This window comes from Amblyomma americanum, chromosome 4 (assembly GCF_052857255.1).
Source record: "Amblyomma americanum isolate KBUSLIRL-KWMA chromosome 4, ASM5285725v1, whole genome shotgun sequence".
Classification (NCBI taxonomy): domain Eukaryota; kingdom Metazoa; phylum Arthropoda; class Arachnida; order Ixodida; family Ixodidae; genus Amblyomma; species Amblyomma americanum.
The window spans coordinates 176,845,798-176,868,819 of record NC_135500.1 but is presented as its reverse complement, the minus strand read 5'-3'; the positions used below and the strand labels follow the sequence as shown (position 1 = coordinate 176,868,819).

At 43.5% G+C, this 23,022-nt stretch overlaps 1 protein-coding gene across 2 annotated transcripts; it reads right to left on the bottom strand.

Moving 5' to 3' along the window:
* Positions 1-1,813: 1,813 nt before the first annotated feature.
* On the bottom strand, positions 1,814-22,867 carry LOC144128719 (uncharacterized). 2 transcript variants are annotated; one of them, XM_077662357.1, is made up of 18 exons: positions 22,471-22,867; positions 22,257-22,383; positions 21,440-21,610; positions 19,489-19,727; positions 19,218-19,322; positions 16,708-16,827; positions 15,540-15,599; positions 15,339-15,468; positions 12,630-12,850; positions 11,013-11,198; positions 9,733-9,788; positions 9,482-9,650; positions 7,976-8,086; positions 7,270-7,413; positions 6,371-6,580; positions 5,604-5,806; positions 3,530-3,634; positions 1,814-2,287 (listed from the first exon to the last, which is right to left on the bottom strand). In XM_077662357.1, exons 1-18 carry the CDS (start codon positions 22,633-22,635, stop codon positions 2,137-2,139), a joined length of 2,673 nt encoding a protein of 890 aa, XP_077518483.1. In that variant the 5' UTR covers positions 22,636-22,867; the 3' UTR covers positions 1,814-2,136. The 2 variants fall into 2 exon arrangements, with proteins under 2 accessions (XP_077518483.1, XP_077518484.1); XM_077662358.1 differs by having other exon boundaries at positions 1,999-2,287; positions 11,013-11,195; positions 22,471-22,849.
* Between the last annotated feature and the right edge of the window lie 155 nt (positions 22,868-23,022).

Sequence of the window (23,022 nt, the reverse complement as noted above, 5' to 3'; positions counted from 1 at the left end):
GCTGGGAAGCACACACAACCTCTAAAAGTGGCTATTCGACTGAGATTTTAAGACTGCCCAATACACAGAGAAGGTGGATGCATCTCAACCTGTGCTCCATGGCATACTTCACATTTGAAAATGTGGTTGCAAAATTGGTACTATGTTGCATACTGCTATTTTACCGAGGCTACATGATGGCTTGACAAAAATGTGGTAGTTAAAACAAAATGGAAAATATTGCAGTACATGGAACTTTGACAAAGCATTAGTGGCGTGCACTTCCTTTGTCAAGGTCTTGTCAGAAATCATGGCTTGGTGTAATTGAACCTGTGATGAATTGCACCAAGTGACAATTTTAGCAAAAAATTAGTCCCACAAATAATACATGCTATTACACGACAGAAGGCAATATCCAAGCATCTATGCTTTTATTGGCATCAGTCTAGGTTCGCCAAAGGACAGTTTGGAAGTTCTCTTGCAATATAGTTGCAGGGCGAAAGTGACCTTCCCAAACAGTTTACTGGCATGTTCACACTGCGCCCATTTGCAGTTATCTAATTGGAAGGCTTTAATTTTAGAACCATTAAATTTCAGAATGGAATGAAACCATGAAAAATCTAGCTAATAAGCAGTTTATCATAGGCAGAAATATGTGGCAGCACTGAACAGCAAGTAGAGGTTTACAGATGTGAGCAAAATTCTTGGAGACTTGTGGCCGAGCAAAGGTGCAGTGTGACACTAAAGAAGTGCAGGAATGCATATTTTCCACCTCGCTCATGGTGTGGCTCACCATGCATGGGTGCAATTTCAAGGGTGAAACAGTCTGCACTGTGAAATCGTTCATGGGCAGCCACACTTGAGCCATCCTTTTCTACCCAAATAAATTCAAGTAGTTCTGCAAAAGGGTCTGCTAGGAAAGCTTGGGGTGGTGATTGAAAAGCACTTCAACAGACACAGCAGTTTCAGAAAGCCTCAACACATGCCCCCCAACATTTGAGAATAATGTGCTTACACTGAGCCTTCCTGCAAAACTACCCGAAAACAAGTCTATGCCCTTGCGATCACCTTTTAGTTTAAACCAGAAAACTTCGTGCAAATTGTTCTGGTGTCTGGAGCGCACAGCAAATGCCAATTCAAGTCATGTACAGGGTTGGTCAAAAGTTCGCAGGCAAGAGGGTCTGCTTTTCATCAGTATATTCTGACACTTAAGGTGCTGATAAAGCTATTAAGGTTCGCAGAAGCTAGGACGATACTTCTACTCTCTACAGATTTTTGGAGCTTCAGGGGCTGTAACTGCCTGACTATACTGCTCAAAAGCAGACCTTGTGGCCTGGGAACTTTTGACCAACCCTGTATCTGGAATATAACCTGGGGAACTGCATGTCAGTGGCTCCCGCTCTGCGTACCTATCTGTCTGTGTGCGTACCCTTGTATCTTGACTCATGGAAAGCCCATAAATGGGCCTTTGAGAACAATTTTTTACAAGACACGTTCCAGGCAGTTGGAAGGAGCTCCGCCTATTATGTGCTCTGCTCCCGAGTGTGAATTTGCATACCTTGGCACCATGGTGTCACAATAATATCGCCAAGTACTATTTTTCCTTTGTATAACTCAGAAACTGGCTTAGCTAAGCATCTTAGCTACCTTCAGATGAGGTGGTGTTTGTCAAAGCAACAATACAACACCCACACTTATTTTCCAACGCTTAGAGAAAGCTGAACCCATGCAGATGAACTTTTATTGAAGACGTTTCATTCATATAGCTTAATCTGCATCAGTGAAATGCAAAATAGATGCTTGAATTATGCCACTCATTTAATTCCTCACAGCATCATACAGTGAATCAGATTTATTCAGTCATAAAAGAGCCAAAAAGGCTAAAGGAAATGACATTGTACATTGTGTTCTAGAAAAATTACGACAAAAAAAAAAACCCAAGTCATTTAATACAGCCAAAGTTCTGGAAAGTGTCACCATAATTAAAAACAATGGTTGCAGTGCAAATGAACAGTGATGTTTGTACAAATGAAAATGGTTGCTTTGATGCGCTCCTTGAACAAAGAAAAGCATGTAACACACATACACTGCCTGCGCTAAGTACTTGCTTGAGTGCAGCATGATACGATGTGCTGTCTGTAGCGAGGAGTGAATACACTACTGAGGTGGCGTTGCCCCTGTTCCATTTTCTGGGCTAAAGTTGAGCCTCGTCTGGAATGAACCTGTGAAACCATGCAACGTGAGTTTCCCACGAAGTCCATTGGCCGACTGCTGCTGTAGTTGTCTCAACTCCTCCTTGCACTTTTCCCTGCATGGGAGAATGCAAAATTCCGAGCATTCACAACAACGGTGCCAACACGGTAACACCGCATACAAAAAGCATCAGAAACTATACATTCCTTTTCCAAATGAACAGAACTGGATGCTGCCATTTTCAAGAGGTCTCTACCAGAAGTCTTTGGTGCACATCTTTATGGAATGCTCTCTGAGCCACTTTGTAAATAATAGACAAAAGTTGGCAGAGACACTTAAGACTGCTTACGTGTGAGAAGGCATAAGCCCGGCCGCTCACTTTGTGAACGCAGTCACCGCGCACTGCGGCGTGATGCAACCCAATGCTACGCAGCTGGCAATTCTACCTCTGCATAGCTCTATGTAGCCACCACCGCGACGCCGCTGCACCCCTTTTGATCTGCATGCTAACTTTGTGAAGGCAGTTGCCGCCGTACCGCGGCCCGTGCTCCACCTTAAGGGTATGACGCAATAGACAATGGGTTGATGCCCATATATGCAGAATTGGACATTCTCTACGTAACATTCATAGATCCTTGGGAGTCTTCATACAACTCCTGGCACAATGATGCAGCGGTTAAGTGGTTAAGCAGTGTGCCACTGCCCTGGGATGGCATCGGTGGGACTTGTGCAACCCATATCACTCTTTGTGAGCAACCTCGCATGATCAATCGTTAATTTACCTGCCACCTGTCAGGTTGCATGAGGACGCCAGCTGACACCAAGCAAACTGTGTGCCAACCGGCTCAGATTCAAAATCTTAAAGTTTAAATTAGACTCTACTTTGTATACCAACCTCGAGATAGGTTATCTCTGTAATAATTACCCATTCGCCATTATGCCATATACATCTAGAGTTGACTTCTTGACATACTTGTTCCTTCCGAAAACCATTGCTGAATTTCATAACATGGATCCACAATTTTTTTTTACGACACCAATACAGATGAGAATTTTGAGAAAAAACTGGAATTGTGCTTCCTGTTGCAATGTGCCTTTCTTCCACATTTTCTTTCCCACCCTGCAATACCCTGGAAAGGGCTTATGAACAAGAAGGATAACAGTTCTACTACGCAGCACACACATGCACAACCTGGCACACATATGATGTCATGGTAAAAATAAACTTAGTAGCATTATGCACATCATATTATGCTGACAAGAAAGCGTACTGAAAACATTCAGCAAACCTCTAGGTACGTGAAAATAATAAAATCCGATTCCCGATCTAACCACAATGGGAATGAGAGTCCCTTACCTTTCGTATTGCTCATTGATAACTTGCTGCTTCAGTTGCTCCACTGTTTGCTCAAACTCTGACAGTCTGCTTCGAAGAAAATTGTTTTCTTCGTTCTGCGCTTCTCTAAAAAATGAAACAAGATAACATCAGGACAACACAGGCGGAAAAAAAAATTATGAAGCAAGGAAAATGCTGCAACAGAAAGCACCACAAGGACTAATTTGAGAAGACCAACAGTCATTTCCAAGAACACAAATGAAACCGAAAGGATTCCGTATGGCTCTATGTTTCTGATGGACCCCTTTTTACTGGACAGCCTTTCATAGAGAGTCACTACTCATTGAAAAAGGAGAAAAAAATTGGCCAGTTTGTCCACATTTAATAAAAACGACAGTGAAAAAAGCACACAGCCACAAGGAAAAAGACTATAGGCATATTCCTACAGATCAAAAAATGCACTCATCAGTGCTTTGTAAGAGCACATGCGCAATGTAAGGGGCAATGCTCATTTGACAACCCACTGTAATTTTTGTCATTATTAAAGGACTTCAAGAACATTGTTATCTTGTACCGTGTTTAGAATGAAACCACATGAATGGTTATGAAGGGTTTTTAGTGCACTAGCACTTAAATTGGCCATTCCCCACATTTAGCAGTTGTGTGTTTGTCTGAAGGCTGCTTCTGGCAGGTGGCAGTCAGCCCATCGAGTAGTGGGCAACCTGCCCAGGTGTGCGTGTGTACAAACACACGCACACACACACCTAGCAGGTTGTGAGGACCTCCTATGGTCACATGACCTAGGTGGCAGGTGGCTCACCTTTTATAAAAAAGAAACACCACAAAAAACACGATAGCGCAGCATAGTCTAATGAGGCAAAAATTGCGAACCACACCCTTCTAGCAGCACACATATTTGCATTTGGCCTAATTATGTAAATCGGCTGCCATTTTTGTACTCATAATGCTGTACACACTTGCATTAGCCATTAATCTAAATCAGAGAAGTTGGCAATTTCAGACAGCTCTTGGAGCATGTGTTGTTTGGTCGTCATTTTTGCTTTTCTCTTCTTTCACAAATCATCTCTTGTGCTGCTATTATAGACATATTTCCCAATTAGAGGTTACAGAAGCTGCGAATCAGCAAAACGTCCTGGCTTATCAAAGCGACGTCGGCATCGCACGTAGCTTGACTCCCCAATTTCCGATAGCCGTTTTTGCAGAAAGATGACAGTGCTGCAGTTATTTTGACAAAGCTTCAATGCACTTTGTTTTTTTTTCACATAATGGCCTTGCCTGTTAGAAAAATTCACAATTCTGAAAATGCACATTACGCTGTTCAACCTTTTCTGTGTGTCAAAAGTGTTTGAAATATCCACCTCAAAATTATTCGAAGAAAACTACTAATCACTCTGAATTCGCTCTGAACCAGAAAAACCAGTACTTGCACATCCACTATCCTCGTGGTTTGTGATTCGTTTGCCTCTATATTTAGCACCTTGTTTCGTGCATGTGAACTGCACAAGAATGAATAAAAATTGCCAACAAATGAAATGTACCGCCAAAAGAATACATCTATGCAAGGCTTCAGTACAACAGAGCTAGAGAAGAGCGCTTTCTTAAAGAGACCAACAACTAGTCTTTAAGAATCAAATTATTTTGGCTCGAGAGAACGCTTTGTGTTCAGTGCAACACATCTCAGAACGGCAATGTCAGTGGTGTCAAAATATGCTCGAAAAAGTTTTTTTTTTATCTGTGGACAACACGTGCATATGCACACATATGCAAGCACACGTGTGCACACATGCACACACACTCTTACATACTATTCAGTGATGAAAACAATGATTGATGGGTGTGGTGGCATGTCGGGACAAAAGTGATAGATTGGAAGCATGCAGTCCCAGCCGAAAGAATGTTACCTTTCGCTGAACAATGATATCTCATCTTAGGCACATTATTTGAGGCCTGTTGCATCATTTTTATGCTGGTATACACATGCTTCCATGCATTTTTAATCCATGTGTACAAGTGGGCTGATGTGCACCGCCATACTGCAGCTCAGCTGTGGCCAGAACAATGACTGCATGGGTACCTGTTTGTAGCTCCCGCCTGCAGCTGCTCCTTCATGTTCTCCATCTCAACCGAGAGCCTCTGCAGGGCCATGTCCGTCTCACAGCGCTGCTCACGGGATGCAGCAAGCAGGCGCTCCAAACTGGTTGCATCAGACCGAGCTGTGGCTGCCTCGGTGCGCGCCAATGAAAGGTCATCCTCTAGCCGTCTCAGCTGCCCAGAGAACTGAACAAAAAAAAAAAGGGTGCAGCAAGCTGGAATAACAAAACTAAGCACACATTAGCCCTCACAGCTACATGGCCAGGCTGACTGTCATGTTTGTATACAAAGATATAGAGACACAAATAAGAGTGGGCACTCAAAAAATGCATGAAAATAATATTGCCCAGCCTGCACAACACATAGAGAGAGTGGGAACTTTGCATTGAACTACACAGAATTATAACTGTCACTCAGCCTATGTGGACAGCGTGATGCATAATACAGCCCCTTCAACATTTGTAAATCCTAAAATAAAATGCTCATACAAAAGCAACCATGCAAAGGTGGAAATTATTCCCTTGCAGCACAGATTTACCGTAAAGCAGACACACATGAAGATTGAGCAAATCAAATTCGGAGCACCTAGATGACCTAGAGGTCCTCCACAAGATACATAACAGATATTATTTTTTTCCTCATTGCTACTAGAATTGTCTCAAAGTATTGCTGTCTTTCTCCAAATACACTGAGTGTAGTAATTGCTCGAAACTGCAATGGAGTAGCATTCATCAAATGATTGCAACCCACCTTGTGGTTGACTGCTTGCTCCTTGGCAAGCTGCTCCTGCAGCAATTCCAGCTGCTGGACAAGCTTGGCACGTGAATCCGAGCTCTTCTGCAGTTCTTCCTGAAGCCGGTTTCCCTCGGCAGTGCTGTGCTGCAGTGACTCTTGCAGGGTCGCCACGGTCGCCCCAAGTGAAGCCAGTTTTCGTTCCTGCTCTGCGGTCATGCTCAGGTGCTGCAGGAAGGTAGCCATGACAAATGCAAGCATTTAGTTGTGGCTATAATCTGCAGCTTCAGAAAAAAAAAACTGTGAGGATGCTTAAGTCACCTTAAGAGTGGAATGCAACAGCATTAGATTTCACATTTTCTGCAGCTACTGTTGCAACTTCTGAGTGTATTTCTGTCAGTTTCTTTGCAATTTTCGGTCCATCAACCGCCACATTTGGACTAGAGCACTGCATGAGCTCGGACTTACCCGAAAGGCCATGCCGGATACAAAAATTTTTTGAAGGGCCTAAGCCAGACCCGCGCTTTGGGATGTGGGCACTATATTCCACAGCATAGAAAGGGAGAGCGTTCTGGCGCTGTAGCTTTAGCTGCATTGGCAAGGAAGCTTGCCCCGCTGTACAGTTTGGGATATCCATCCTCACCTCATGACCTCTTCCCTCCCTCACCCTCGTGAATTTTTCTGTGCCACTCCTCTTTCACCTTCACCTCGCCGAGTGAAGCCTTCATGAAGGCCTACCCTTCTTGAGGGTGCTGAATTTTCTGCACTGTTCTGGGTGTTGAATTTTCAGGAAAAGAATTGCAAACATGGTGGATTGAAGGCCAGAGTATCTAGAGAGCAACACTCGTTTTTTTAGCATGAAAAAAAATGTGACCTTATGCAGTGGCCATTTCTTTGTAACACATTGCAAGGCTCACCTTGGCCAGCTGCTGACGGAGGCTGCCCAGTGCGGCTTCACTGTCGGTGTGTTCTTTCTGACTGTGCTCAGCTTGAGTCCGCAGATCAGCATTGGCCGAGATAAGGGACCGGTACTGGTCCAAAAGGTCTTCTCTTTCTCCATCCTACAACACAAAGAAAAATGCCTGTGCTGTCCCCAACTCACACTCTTAACACGCACTTGGCACAGCGCTTGTCCTGTGTCTCCCCTTCATCTCAGTTTTTCGCACTGTTATTTTTTAATATGTATCACCAACTTGGCACATGTTGTGTCAAGTGCCCAAGTGCTTTGCTAAGCTTAACAGGTATATTCTAGAACTGATAAGCTCAATGTAATAATAAAAGACAACAAAGCACTAGCCCTCCACAACAGCAAAACAATATGCTGCAGCTAATAAATGATGATGACGCTGGGTTCTTTTGGTACAAGGGCATCTAAGGCCAAAGAGCACCAACCACAAGGTTGCAGCTAATAAAGGTTCCCTTCTATACCACCATAAATACCTGCTCTCCCACCTCTGAAAGAGCAGACCCACTTAGAAAGTGTGCCCAACACATACAAAGCGAAAGCCAATCTTTACACAAGAATGCATTAACCATGGGTCATTTGAGTCCATCAGGCCTTCAAGTTTCAGCCAGCTCAAATGATGATTAGAAACGGTGAAGACGTTGCACACAGTAACTTACCCTGGTTCGCAGGAGTTCCTCGATCCTAGCCACTTTGTTCACATACTCCTGGATTTGAAGCTCAAGGTCATTCTTCTGCTGCACGGCATTTTCCAAATCGGCAGCCATGCTCTGAACAGAATGCAGGAAACAACAGGGCAGAACGAAATCTCATGCACACATTCATTTTTGCGAGTGGCACACACAAACGTGGTCGCTCACAAAATGGCCTTGAAAATCCTGCTCAGATTAGTTGTGCTACCCATTCTCATTTCGCACACAGGCAGAAATTAACTGCAGTTGACAGCAACTAGCGCCTTTATGCCTAAACACAGTGAAGTTTGCATGCTGCACCCACACTTCAATACGTATGTGCAAAGCAAGAAAGCTGCTATTCACACCACTGTTACTTGCACCATGTTGCATCTTGTCGTTTGAACAATATACAAAGATGGCAAAGAGGCATGGTAATAGTGTCAAGATTAAATATTTTTTGTTATTTTATTACATTAAAGACCCATTGAGGCACCCTATACAAGGGGTGGATCACAAAGAGTGATTTGGTAGCTCTGTATTAACACACTGAAAGGTGACTAGTAACATTTTCTGTGAAGGATGGATGGACAGACAATGGCAATGATGCGGTTTATAGTTAATTCCAGCCTGCAGCTCCAAGAGAAAAAATGAAGTGACACGTGTGACAAAGGTGACAGCGTGTGTCTATGGCTGGAAAATCTGAGAAAGGATGAGTTTAGTTTAGTTTATAGGGGTTTAACGTTCCAAAGCGACTCTGGCTATGAGGGACGCCGTAGTGAATGGCTCCGGAAATTTCGACCACCTGGGGTTCTTTAACGTGCACTGACATCGCACAGTACAGAGGCCTCTAAAATTTCGACTCCATCGGAATTCGACCGCCACAGCCGTGGTCGAGCCCGAGTCTTTCGGGTCAGCAGCCGAGCGCCATAACCACTGAGCCACCGCGGCGGCTGTGTGAGAAAGGATGAAGTGTGCACTGGGATACATGTGTTGGCATGACTACACCAGTAATGGCGATACTGAAAATGCATTACAGCCTAAAATGTGCCAGCATTAGTCTCCTACACCATGCACAACCAGCGTCTGGCACTTTGAGATTGGGTAATTAGTCTCCTTGTTTAATATGGCATTATTACAAATTATGAGAACCTACGTGGCTTATCTATGAAGCAAAGAAAGACTAGAAAAATGTAGAAAATTGCCATTCGGTATATTACAAGCCTTAGTATTAATATGTTTGATACAGATGATCACAATAAAAAAAGCTTTTAGTTTAGACTTTCGGACCTGAGCCGATTGACAGAGATTTCTACAGGGTAATTGCAGCACCAGTTTATGTAAGCGAACATAAATTGAAACAGAGCATATGAAAACAAAATATGAAGAGCTTTTTTCACTGAGTAAGTAATTTTACTTTATCTCTATTTGAAAAATCTGCCTCAATTATGTTTATGCAACGATGTTTATGCTTCTCATGCATGTGCAACTGACCTTGTGTTCCTTGGCAACCAGCGTGAGGTTCTCATGCAACCTCTGGTTCTCCTGAAGAAGCCGAGAATGGGAGTCAGCTGCTGATGCAGCGTCGGCTTCTAACTCTCTCACTCGACAAGCCAGCCTGACAGCCTCACTCTCCTTGCTTTGAAGGCTGTCCTGAAGTCGACTAGGCAAAAGCAAACAACACTACTCATTTAGTTTCTCATCTGTACTACGGCAACCATGACAAAAGTGGATGCGTGACTTACTCAATGTGAGACTCCGTAGCCCGGCATGTGAAATGTGCTGCCTGTGCATGCTTGTCCTAGAGCAAGCAAAGACAAGGACAAAGAATCACAGTGTCCACATAAACAACCAGAGGGAATCTAATTTGCCACACAGTATAATTTCTTTGGCATCATTTTGCAACTTCGCTTCCATGCACAGCAGCAAATGCATCTTTCACAACTGCATTGTACTTAGACTTGGGGTGCAGTCTTTCATGTATAAAGCTACTAAGTGTTGCCTTTACAAATCATATCATTCCTAACTTAGCTGCTGAAGAAGGCTCCGGCCTCTCAAGGAAACACATTTGATTGTAACTATGTTCCAACATAAAAAAAAAATCAATGCAGCTTTCAACAGGCCTCAAAACAACTTTTGTGCAACAAATTTATTTGCTCTTCGTATTTTGCAAAACTAAAGTAGGCTTTAGAGAAAAGAATAATTATGAATAACATCCAATTTAGTACAGCTGACTGTAATGCTCACTGCAGTTGTTTCCTTGTTGGAAATCTACTCCATCTTGCCAAGTTCTCTTAAACAGAAACTGAAGACAACTACATCCGATTATTGTCCTCAGTAAAAATTGTTTCTCTGGCTCTTTCCGGCTCTGCTGACGTTTGGCTGCATAAGACACATTTAGTGGTAAGAAAAGAATTTAAAAATCCTCCTGCCAGTTGATTCAAACTCGTGAAATTCTCATTAAAAAGGACGGGTTGCCACCGTTTTGAGTGAATGGCAGTGTAGCATGGCTAGCCCCTGGGATTCTATAGAATTGTATCACGCTATAGAATCGGCATCACTGCACGCATTTTACTTGCAAAATGGGCCGGCGACCGTCACACCCGTGTTTCGTTTTTGGTCTTCTCTAGCTTATAAGAGCTCTCTTACTCTATTCCTTTAAGCACACAGTGCTAACATCATTCCTGTTTTTTGTTCACCAATCTATCTACACCCTGCCATCTGTCACTGGTACAATGACCGCACTATCCTAGGTGGTTTTCAGCCACAAATTAGGACAAATTTTTGTATAATAATGAGCACACATATATGCTGTACACCTTCCCTTGTAGCTATATAGACTACACTCAGGCTGATGCTGGTTGGATTATCCTATCACTGCTAATTTGCTGTGCAGTGCAATTTATGCACAGCAGCATTTTACTGTTTGCAAGTCAGCGACAAGAAAAAAATTAAATGTGCCAACCAAGAAGAACACTAGAAAGAACAAAGAAGCAAGCATAAGCAGAGACAAAAGCATGCGAACCTTATCTTTAAGCCTTTCCGTGAGTGCTGAAATCTGGTGTGTCAGACCCTCTCTTTCGACAAGCAGCTGGTCACGCTGCTTGGAAATGTTCTCCACCCTGGTAGTAAGTTTGTCGACTTCCCTCTGGAGCAGCTCCAGCCGACTCAGTAGCTGTTCATCTTCTGGAAAGGGTGGCTGGCTTGTCTGCTGTGAGTTTGCAACATGACATCAAGTGACTACACCACACTTACCATGCATGAAAGTGCCACGACAAATAGGTCGTCCTAATTAATGTTGCAGCCAAGAAGGAGGGAAGCTCGTTAAAGGTACTGCACATCCTGTTCCACGCCCTCTCTGGGGGCACTGAACAAAGATAAACTTCAACACATGTTTGAACAGTTAGCCAATGTGCAGGGGAATGTAAAGTGAAACACGAGAGCTTTACAAATCTGCCTCAAGCAAGAACACAGATTCAGAATTGGAACTAGCACGAACAGCCACGCTGTCTGCTTGTAACAGAACAATTATTGAAAACCTGTAGCACTGAAAATGCTTGAAAAGCCTAGCTTTGCCTGTCAGCATTTTTAGAAAATTCAACTCTAATAATGACATGCCATTATGTCTGTGGTTGAAAATACCACTTGCAGATCATGAAAAACAATGAAAGTGCCTTAACACACCAATTATTATTTCATGTCTGTACATAGTAATCCCAAAGTGTAGCATCTGACAGGGACTCCGGAACATTTTTTTGAGTGGGGGGCAAGACTTCGGGCTTATTTTGTTATTTATTTTTAATACTCATTTACATCATAAATTTTATATTATTATTTTTTTATTTTTCAATGTTCAAAGGTTGATGCAAATTGTCACGTTGTGGTGCCGACACTCCAGCAGTCAGGAGGACAAAGAAAAGGCTTCCAAAAGAAACTGTTTAAGGGGCTGACTGGCGCTCACTAAGAACTGAATGACTCGGCAGTGGCGATAGCCCACAAGCGTGCTCGGCGCTCAACGAACTGAATGCCTGCAGTTCTTGGCTGTGCTCAATTTAAATCTAGCAAGGAACCTTCGATAAAGAACCAATAGCAACTGCAACAATCTAGAAAAATGTGGAAGCATTTGCACGCGGCCACGGTCAATGGAAATAAGTCTGGTCAAATCTCGCATTACAAAACAAAATGATAAAGACGTGTGCCGGCGGTTTTGAGTGCGAACGAACAAACGGTGCAAATATTCATAGCAATATAGAGCGAACCAAAATAGGAAGCTTTAAGTTTGTGCATAGTTTGTTTGAATTCTGCTATTTATGATCATGAACAGGGGTCAGGCAGTCGACTCCTGTTGGGACATGGCTAGTTTAGGTTACTCATATATGAAATGCTTCACAACTGGCTACGAAACGAATTAGCTCAGCCCCACTGTGATTTGCATTAAAAGAGTATTTCAATTGTCAGAAATCTGACCCAAGTGCAAGCAATCGGAGGCTGGGGGGGGGTCTGCCCCCTCTGGAAAAATGTTGGGGGGGGGGGGGGGGGGGGGGGGGCGACCACCTCCCTTGCCCCCTCTGTTCCGGAGTCCCTGGCATCTGATGCATACCGTATGCCTAAAAGCAACCAACCAAGAACTGCAAAAACATACCCTGGAGCCCATCTGGCTTCCACCTCCTTCGCTGCCGCTCGATGAAGCAAGGTTGGGTCGCATATTGCCAGACTTGAGGGCCTGATGCAATCTCATCAGCTCCTCCTTGTAGTGGTCTCGCTCCCTCTGCAAAGCACGCAGCTCGGCACCACTGCTGTCAGAGGAACCAGACTGGCCTTTGCTGGCTAGCAGCCCCTGTATCTCAAGGAGAAGTTGACGCTCTGAAAAAGCATGGGCCAAGTGATATATGTAGTGCCTGACTTTTGCACAGCCTTGCTGGAGGCTGTTTTAGAAGAAAATTGCAAGAAAGGCTGACCCTGCAAAAGCAAGAGTGGCTGTGCAAAGGTGTCCGTCACTCAATAGCATCGCCAAAAGGCACACCATTTTCTTCTAGCCATTCTTACTGGTCAACCACGTCACTGCTGAGTAGCAGGCTTATTACATTGGCACACTGATGACAATGGCTAATTACAGGATAAAAAATTGAAAAACACTTCCTTATATTGCCATTTTATGTTATTTATTCAGGCAAAATACGAAGCAACAAATATTTCAGATGTTGCAGATATACTTTTAAGCTCAGAGAACCAGTTTTGATGATGCCATCATGTCTTTCTTTGGTATTTGTTTACTGAATCTGTCTAAGAACTTCAGCTCTTTCAAAGACCGCCAAATCATCATTTCTAAGCGTACATATTCTGCATAGCTTTGTTAAATGAATCTAAGAACAAGACACACAATTTTTATTTTTTATTGCGCTAGCACTAGATGGCTCGCTAGCAAAAAAACCATCCTGTCTGCTGGTGAAGCCTCTGAGTAACTTGGGTAAGCTCGGAGTAGCATGGCACCAGCTGCAGCCAATGGGAGAAGGGCACTGTGCAAGCTGCAGCTGAGTGAAGAGAGGGTGTGAAGATGAAGAACGAGAAACACGTGTGAAGATGAAGAACGAGAAACACGGTTGCATGCACATGCCGGAAAGAAGAGGCAAAGGAAGAACTCTGCAGAGGAACATGCAGTGTAGTAAACAGTAAATCATGGATGAAGCCAGTCCTTGCATGAAGATGGACTCTGAAGCCGAACGATGCGCCTGGCGAGCTGAACAGCAGTGCAAAAGAAGAGAGCACCAACGTGAGTCCATCGATCCAGCAGATATAGCAAGGCAACAAGCCAAAGCAGGGTGGCAAAGACAACTAAACGGAATAGAGACACACATAAAGAGCAAGGTAGAAGAGGTGCATGATGAAGTCACCGAAGGAATGTGCAGTAGAGAGGCGTGTACAAGTGGCTTCAGATACTGTCGGACAAAGGGAATGGCGACTTGAACCGCAACGAGCAGGAACGCCTACAAAACATTGGGGTGAAACTCGAATTCTGAAGCTTATAAAAACCTAAACAAAGATAAACAAAGTTAAACAAGAGCAAATGCACAACCGCAACTAAGTTGCATTTAGCCTAATCAGGTTGGGTAACTGGGAGCCAACTTTTTTTTAGATCAAGAATCTCATCTACAGATTACACAGATTTTTTATTGTCTCTAAAAGGTTATATTGCTGAGAACCTACTCAAGTAGTCATACAGGTTTAAGGCTTGTAGTTAGTGGTATGACAGCCATGCTTCTCTTAAAAATAATAAATGATAAATATTTAAGCAATGCATGCTGACAGAAACATTCCTTATTAATTGCCTTAAACACAGAGTGACCTTCAGAATGACATCAAAGAGCAACATTTAAAACTTGACCTTTCAGTATAATCATGTGAAAAAAGCTTCCTGTCTATGTTGAAGGGGTAAAAGACAATGAAAAAGAATGTACCAGTTGATGCTGCCACTACAAGTGAGCCTCAATCATGGTATGCTCTCTCACCGAGGCATTTGCATTCTCTGTAAATGCTGCAGTGCTAAACAGAATATTGCAGAAGACCTTGCACCTGTGCCATATTTGGCTGTTGTCACTACTGGTTAACTTGAATCCTGACTTGTGACAGCTCACAAATGTAGCTGTTACTGTTATTTGGTAAACATCTACCTTATGCTTCTTTTATAATCAAATATTAATACATTGATTATTATTTAATAAAAGCCAGGCACTAGCCACCATTTTAAATCACCCATATAACATATGCATTACAAACTTCAGGAAGGGAAACTGACAAATGAGATTAGCTGACTTAGCAACCGATACAGTAGGCTGTCACGCCATGTGGTGCACACAAACAAGTTGCACCAATGCTGACTTGAACATATTTTTCACATAAGGATGGGATTTTGATATAGGCTTCAACTTGAGTTCTGGAAATAAGTTGTAACTCAAGTTTTGAGGAAGGCTTCCACCCCGATTTTGATCTGAAGAAACTAGAGCTAAAAATGCTCCAGGTTAGAACATGTGCTCCTACATAAGTTTACATCAAAAATACTTCATGAACATGACCTGAACAAAAAAAAAAAAGGATTTTTATGTGTGAAAGCTGCACACCACAGTGGAGGGCTCTAGATGAATTTCGATCACATGCGATTTTTCAGCCCGCACTACCGTATAGCAAAAGGGCATTTCACTGCCATCAAAATGTGGCTGCCATGGCGAGAATAATTTGTGCACAGAACACCATAGCACTGAGACACACAGGAAGGCCAAACAAAATCAACTGAGCTTGCATGCACTGACAGACAGAGCAAGAGACGATGATGGGTATGACGGTGGCCAGCACTAACCATTACTGGCAAGCTGTTTCACTCTTTCCTGCAGCCTCTCCTTTTCTTGTTGCAGTACTTGTATCTGCTCTTCGACAGCATCGTCTTTCACCTGAAGATCAGAATCCTTAGTGGCACTCGCTGGCCGCTTCTGCAAGCACAGATGCAAGTATGTTTTTCCTCAGATCCCATGTCAGCAGTGCAATTCGCAGGAGAACTTACACTCTTCGCCTGCTTGGGGTCTCTCGCCCGAGGGTCAGTCTTTCGATGCAAGTGTCCAAGCTGCACAAAGCACGTGGTAATGCACTAAAAAAACTAGTGACTTGCACTTAGCAGATACTCGTGAACAGTAAGAGGGAAAGAAGCAAGCAAGGCTGAAACGTGACAGCACATCCTCAGCTTCATCTGACTCTGCTGACATGATGCCAAGCCTTGCTCCTGTTTTTGCTTCTGAACTGCCATGCCAGCATGTGGCGAAAAGAGGCCGAGAAAGGCTCAGCCTTACAGTTATTGTTTTCTTGCTGAGGATGAACTTGGGAGCATGGTGGCAGACTCCATTGCAGGGCATGTGTGCATCAGCGCATACTGTAGTTCCTAATCTACACCATAGCCATCAACGTTCCTTATTAACCGCACTGACTCTCTCTTAACAAGCTGATTTTTATTAATCATACACAACATATCATTTACTGATAATTAGTTAAGTGACACACTTGCAACCATTCCCCCTTTTTTTGAAAGTCAAACTTGTTCCTAATGTGGTTAGGATTAGCAGCTGTCTCAAAATTATCTTTGGTGCCATCTATAGCAAACTTCACTTGATCACTGCAAATAATAAACTTCTGTTAAACTCCTGATAAACAACAATGAAGAGAAGCACAGACTTGAAGCTCCATGTGGCAGCCCTTTCAGTGCTATCGCACTCTCAAATATAGTTGCGATGTGGATGCCAGGTTGCAGTGTGAGTATGCTCTGTCCATGCATTGCAGTTAGCTGATTTGCAGATCTATTTTGCAGATCTTTCATAGTAAAATGAACTATGTCTTTTTCCGATTGAATTTCACACTGAGTTGGTGAGACTTTCTTCCGCATCACACATGCAAATGCTAAATATACTGCAGCCTGTGGAAAGGTACACTGTGCTGCGTTATTGGACTGCACAACTGCTGCTAGTGTGTGTGTGTGTGTGTGCGCACGCGTTTGTGCTCGCTCGTGCGTGCATGTGCGTGCGTGCGAGCGTGTGTGTGTGTGTGTGTGTGTGTGTGTGTGTGTGTGCGTGCGCGTGTGTGTATAAAGTATGCAAAACAATGATACCATATTTGCAAAAAATGTTAGCACTAAAAAATGCTAGAAAGTCTATTCTATACAACTGTACCTGTAAACAACTTACATTAACCTTTCGGACTTGCTTCACCTGTTGTTTGCCTGGGACTGGCTTCCGAGGTTCAGCGATGTGCGGTTCTACCGTAGCAATCTTTTCATCTCCACCTGTTTGAACCGGTACCTGCTCCTGCACATATAAACAGGAAGGATGCAAAAGCAGCAATGTTTTTCAAAAACCTGCCTAACTTTTTGTTTTCCTTCTTTGATTGCAAGACTTCTAACATGCTTACCCTTCTAAACACATGGTAGAGATCAAAAATACTTTTCTACTGTCACTCATACTGTTTACTTTGTTGAAAACTGTAAGCAAAAAAGCTCATGGGACAGTCACCATTACGTAACGCAAGATTGACAGCTGTAGAGGTATTTTCATTTCACGATATACAGTTGAAAGTAAAGATTGGTTTACGGGGGGTTTAACGTCCCTAAGCGACTAAGGCTATAAAGGACGCCGTAGTGAGGGCTCTGGAAATTTCGACCACCTGGAGTTCTTTAATACGCATTGACATCGCATGGTACACAGGCCTCTAGGATTTCACCTTCATTGAAATTCGACTGCCGCGGCTAGGATCAAACCGGTGTCTTTTGGGTTAGCAGCCGAGCGCCATAACCACTGATCCACCATGATAGCCGTTCAAAGTACAGAATTTGAAAGCGACATGCATATATATATATATATATATATATATATATATATATATATATATATATATATATATATATATATATATATATAAATAATTATAGAACACTCTTTTTAGTTTACCACACATACTCGTTTTTTTTATAGCGCTCCTCTCTGCCACTCCAGGCGTACGGCACCACAGCCGCTGAGCCTCTACTCAAGAAGTGTGTTTCGCAGCAGCTGCCACATTCCTCTGCTCTCACCGTACTCTTTCCTTCTCCCACGGTAGCCACTCTTTGAATGGCTCCCATGGCAGGCACCGTTCGGTTGCGCATTCCTTGCTCTCACCATTCCCTCCTCCTCCCACAGTGACATGCAATCCTACACTCTGGTCATACCCTCCTCCTTCCATGGTAACCATCCGGAGCTGTGACAACCCTTCTCCAGTTGCACATGCTTTCGCTCTTGCTATACCTTCCTCCTTCCACGGTTTTCACCCGAAGGTGGCTCCTGTGGCAAACACCATCTGGTTACGCATTCTTATGCTATCGCCTTACCCTCCTTCCATGGTAGCCACCTTTCGGTGGTTTCTGTGGCAACCCCTCTATGGTTGCACATTCTTACGCTTTCGCCATACCCTCCTCTTATCATGGTTGTCACCCTGAGTGTGGTTTCAGTGACAGCCACCCTCCGACTATGCATTCTTATGCAATCCCCATACCATACTCGCTCCCTCCAAGTCATTCCTGTGCTAACCACCCTTTGTTCTGCATTCTTATATTATTACCATACCCTCCTCCTTCCAAGATAGCCAACCTCCGGATGGAGTTGGCAACTTTCTGGTTGTACATTCCTACACTCTCGCCAAACCCTCCACCTTCCATGGTAATGACCCACAGGGTCGTTACTGTGGGCCGTTACTATAGGGTCGTTACCATGGCAACCACCCTCCGGTTGCAGATTCCTCTGCTTTCACCACACCCTCCTCCTTCCACAATAACCATCCTCCAAATGGTTCCCACGGCAACCACCCTTCGGTTACACACTACTACTACAACGATGTGAAACCCAAGAAACGGGTGCTTACCAGCTGTGACTGTAAAAGTGAGACTGTAGGGTTAATAATGCTACAGTGCTGCTACTGCACAATAGAAATTAATTCTGCTGACTCTATACTTATTCTGCTGTAGGGAATTGTGCTTGCTGTATTATGCCAGAGCACTAGAAATGGATTACAAATGATTTGGGGCTGCTCAGCTCCTCACAGGTGTTTTAAATGAAAGCGCAATCAAAGAATCATGAATAATGTAAATAAGTCAATCTGTATAGACTAAATGTTCAAAGGAAGCTATATCATGAAACCTGGATGATATTACTAATGCGACACCACAATACTGCACTGAGGCGATTTTAAATTATGGAAACTGTACTACCACAATGCAGAGAAATGATCTGCAGCTTAAAGAACAAGCAGCCACCAAATATGCAGACAAATGTCCCACATTTACCAGTAAAACATTGTGCAAACAAAAATATTTCTGTAGTTTTGATAAGCAACTTCAATAAGATTTGCTTTTATACTAAGACAACAGGAAGTATACCTGCTAATTAAAAAAAGCTTAATTTTTTCTTCACCCAATTCCCCGAGAGGAAGCAAATGAGAATGAGAAGATAAGATGAAGCCTAACCAAACAAATCCAGTTGCTATTGGTTTCTGTGTATGGTGGCATCTCAGTTGACCAATACACAATCTGCATTCTAAGTTCACAGCATGCCAAGGGGCCTAACATGATCTCAATTCACTCAAGGACATCTGCTGTGGTGTCCCTTACATGCCACCAGCAGCTCCGGCAATCATAGCAAGGTTATGCATCTATGATAGAATACAATACCTGCGGCTGGCGACCACAACTGCATCCAGCCTGTAGTGCATTGTGTGGAAGGCCATCCTTCAAAAGCCTCGTCAGGCGCTCAATTTCAGCTTCCCGTGCTTCAACCTGCAAAAGAAATACACCAGATACGTGACCAGTTCTTACAATCATAAAATTCTCAGGAGAATGAGAGAGAAAGGATTTTCTGGACGAAAGTCAAGAGGAGTACTCCGATGTCGATGCCATGAAAGTCAAGGCTGAGTTTGCTATGTCACAATTGATGCCGACTCACCCGTTGCTGCAGCAGGTCCACTGATGCCCTTGCCCGGTACAGACTTTCCTTGAGATCACGTCGCTCATGCTGGAGTTGGTGGATTCGTGTGTCAGCCATTCGAATAATATCGATTTCCTGAGCATCCCGCGTTGATGCTGCTGCCCCTGGCTTTCGTGTGGATGGTCCGTGCTGCTTTGGCAGCAGAGATGTCAGGTCGATGCCTTGAGTCCGATGGGATGGAGGCACCTTTGTGGTGTCTATGAGTAATTACAGCATGCGCAGAGCAAGTCCGCTTTGCTTTACATCACCCATTGACCATTGCACTGTACACACTTGGGTAGGAATACCAGAGAAACTAAAATGCATCCATTTCATGCAAGGATCGGTAGCCATCACATTCAACATGCCTATGTATGTCAACATTTCTCACAGGTGCCTAAGTGACTAATGGTTTCCAAGAGACAAGTGTTGAACGAAAAATGCCATCATATGGAGTAACCTTTTCTATCAAGTATAGCAATTAACTTTGGTTGGTTGGTTTATGGCAGTTTAAGGTCACAAAGCAACCCAGGCTATGAGGGACGTCGTAGTGAAGGGCTCCGGAAATTTAGACCACCTGGGGTTCTTTAATGTGCACTGACATCGCACAGTACACGAGCAATTAACTTTGCATTCATTGGCTCCTGATAACTATCATGAATAGCACAACAAGCACTCAGCTAAGCAAATAAACTTGCAACACTGCTGTTTTGCTTATGACAAAAGGGACCTGATGAACAACTTGAAGAACAATTTTAGCATGAAGCAGTGAAGAACCAAGTCGAGAGCTATTTTACAGAGATTTCTTACGTACGAATCTAAGCTGCAAAGGCACTCGCCAGTGTTTTAATACTTATAAACAGATCTGGCGACCAATGCTCATTAAAAGCAAGTGTTAAAATAAGGTTTTTACAGAGAATACAACAAAACCCTGCATTTATGAAAATTCTATTATTTTTTTTCTTTTCTGAACATTGTGAACAAAATGGTGCACAAGTACATGTGATATAGAAACATGCAGCACACTTCTGGAGTGATGCTGACCTCTAAGCATAACACGCCATAATTCAGATAAGGCACACTGTTTAATTCTGGGGCCTACAGGCCACGTTTTACTGCCCGACTCTGCAGTCTACTGGCCATGCAAAACATATCGGTGAAGGCCACAGGCTTGGTCTGCTTTTGACAACCCTCTATTATAGGTTACCTTGAATGTATAGCCTTTCTCAAAAGTGTCTATTCCAGCATGTTAATGCACTCAAGCCAAGCACGTTAAATGCATACTGCTGCTTCGCAGGCCACAATGCCTATGGTTCTCATTGCCACGAGGTCATGCTGCGGTTTGCAGCAACTTTAAGAAGAGTGCACAGCTTAGCCATGTCGCAGTTTCCTCCAGTGGGTTTGGCCAGCTAGCGAGTGTAACCGGCACGCACTTTCACAGCATAGGACGAGCACAACGACGACACACATGGAAGGGCACCCACAATAACACACAACCTTTATGTCGTTGTTGCACTGATCCTTTGCAATTCATTCTTACCAACTTGCCCAGATAGTGGTTTAAGCATGCACACTGCAGCAAGTCTAAGGGTTTAAATTTTTTTTTTTAAATTCCATAACTTCAAGCTGTGTAGCAAAAAAAAAAGCTCTTTCACGCAATTGCGTTACTTGAAATTCCCAGTGCCATTAGGAATGTGTTCATGATTGCAAAAACTGTATGTAAGTCATTTAATTAATCATTAAACTTTTATCGTGAAATCCTCTCCAGAGGCCCACTGCATTTTACACCAGCAGGCTGTAAAATAAAATCAAATTTACTCTGTTTTTCTTTTTTTCTTGGAGAACTAAATCTCTGTAAACGAAAAAGTCAGTATTTTATATGTGCACAGCACACAGAAAACTAAAATTCAGACAGAGGCAGCTGTGAGACCTGTGACATGAATGACTGCTTGCGGCGACAGTGCTGACTGCAGTTGGATGATTCTCTCCGATTTCATCTGCACCTCCTTCTCCAGGTGCTTTATCTTGTTTGCGCAGTCCGTCTTCACAAATTCAAACTTCTTTCTGTGGTCTTCAGCTTCATGAAGCCTGTCCTCCAAATCTGGAGTTGCAAAGATGCACACAGGTTATGACACATGTTGGCAGCGTTCAGTTCTTGCTTAGCTGTAAAGTAATGCTTTTCTGCAGCTAGGAAAAAGACTCTCAATGACAGTGCACATAGGTCAAAACAAAGATAGCCTTCTAGCTAGATCAAGTCAACACATTGAACAATGTAAGAGAAATATCTAGTGCTGTGTCTTGACTCACTTAATTCTTACGGCCGCCCAGGCCGACAGCACACCTAGGCATGTCATCTACCAGCCATATAGGCAGCCAGATGAAGCAATCAGCAGAGAAGAGCTAAAAAGGGTGAACAACTTCAAGTGAACAAAATAATACTATTAGCCACGTGAATGGTCCACTGCTTAACTGTGTGCCTGTCTGCACAAAATCAGACAGAACGTGAGTAGGCAAGATGTTTTGTTATCAGGGAGAATAACCATAGGTAGCATGCCAGTGTGATATCATTTTACACTGAAGAAATGATTTTGCATACATAACGATCAAAGACAAACGCTTATGGCTAGTATTTATTAGCAAAGCCAGCACCATTTACGACGATGTAATGACTTGGATGCTGAATATATACGCACCACCAGTAACAGGCAACCTTAGCTCGCAAATAAGAACACGAATTCGGGCTTCACCTTTCAGTTTCTCTGTGTGCTTCTCTTTAATTTGCATGATGCAGCCGTGTAGGCGATTCACCTCAGCGAGTGCTTTGGCGTTTTCCTTTCGGTATGACTCAGCCAAAGCCTCCTTTTCCTGCTTTTCCTGTAGGAGATTATATTGGGCCGTCAGCAACAAATCAGCTCAGAGGCGCGGCACTTTAAAAAAACGAAAAGAGAGAGGGAGGATTACCAGCATCGTTCTCCGTAGAGTCGTCTTCGCATCCACGCACTGCTCCTGGTAACTACAGAGGTCCGACCACAGACGAGCCACCAGAGGTGCGGACTCGACGCTGAAGGCTTCCGTGTAGCCCATCTCGAGGAGATCGCTCCGGAGAGCGTCATACTTGCAACCCATCGGCCGCCGGTGCGAGCTCCGTTACACCGGCATCGGCCGCTGCAAAGAAGTGGAATGATCCGCGCACTATTTGAAGTTAGACCTTTGGGAACAGCAAGCATCGTCGTGTGCAGTTCTGCAGTACTTTTCGATCATTTCCCAAAGTTTCTCAGACATCCCGGATCAAGCAGCAGTAGTTCAAACAGAACCGCCACAGCCCCTCCCGAGCAACATTTGACCAACGCTTGCAGACAGTTCACAAAAAAAAAAAAACTTGCCAGAATAAAAGAGGACGCTGCTAGTGAGTTTCATTTAAGGGCCGAGCCTCGGTTAGTCTAAACAGTAAATTTTTTATGAAGAAACTGCGATGACCAACGATTATAATACAATAAAATATCAAGAAATACT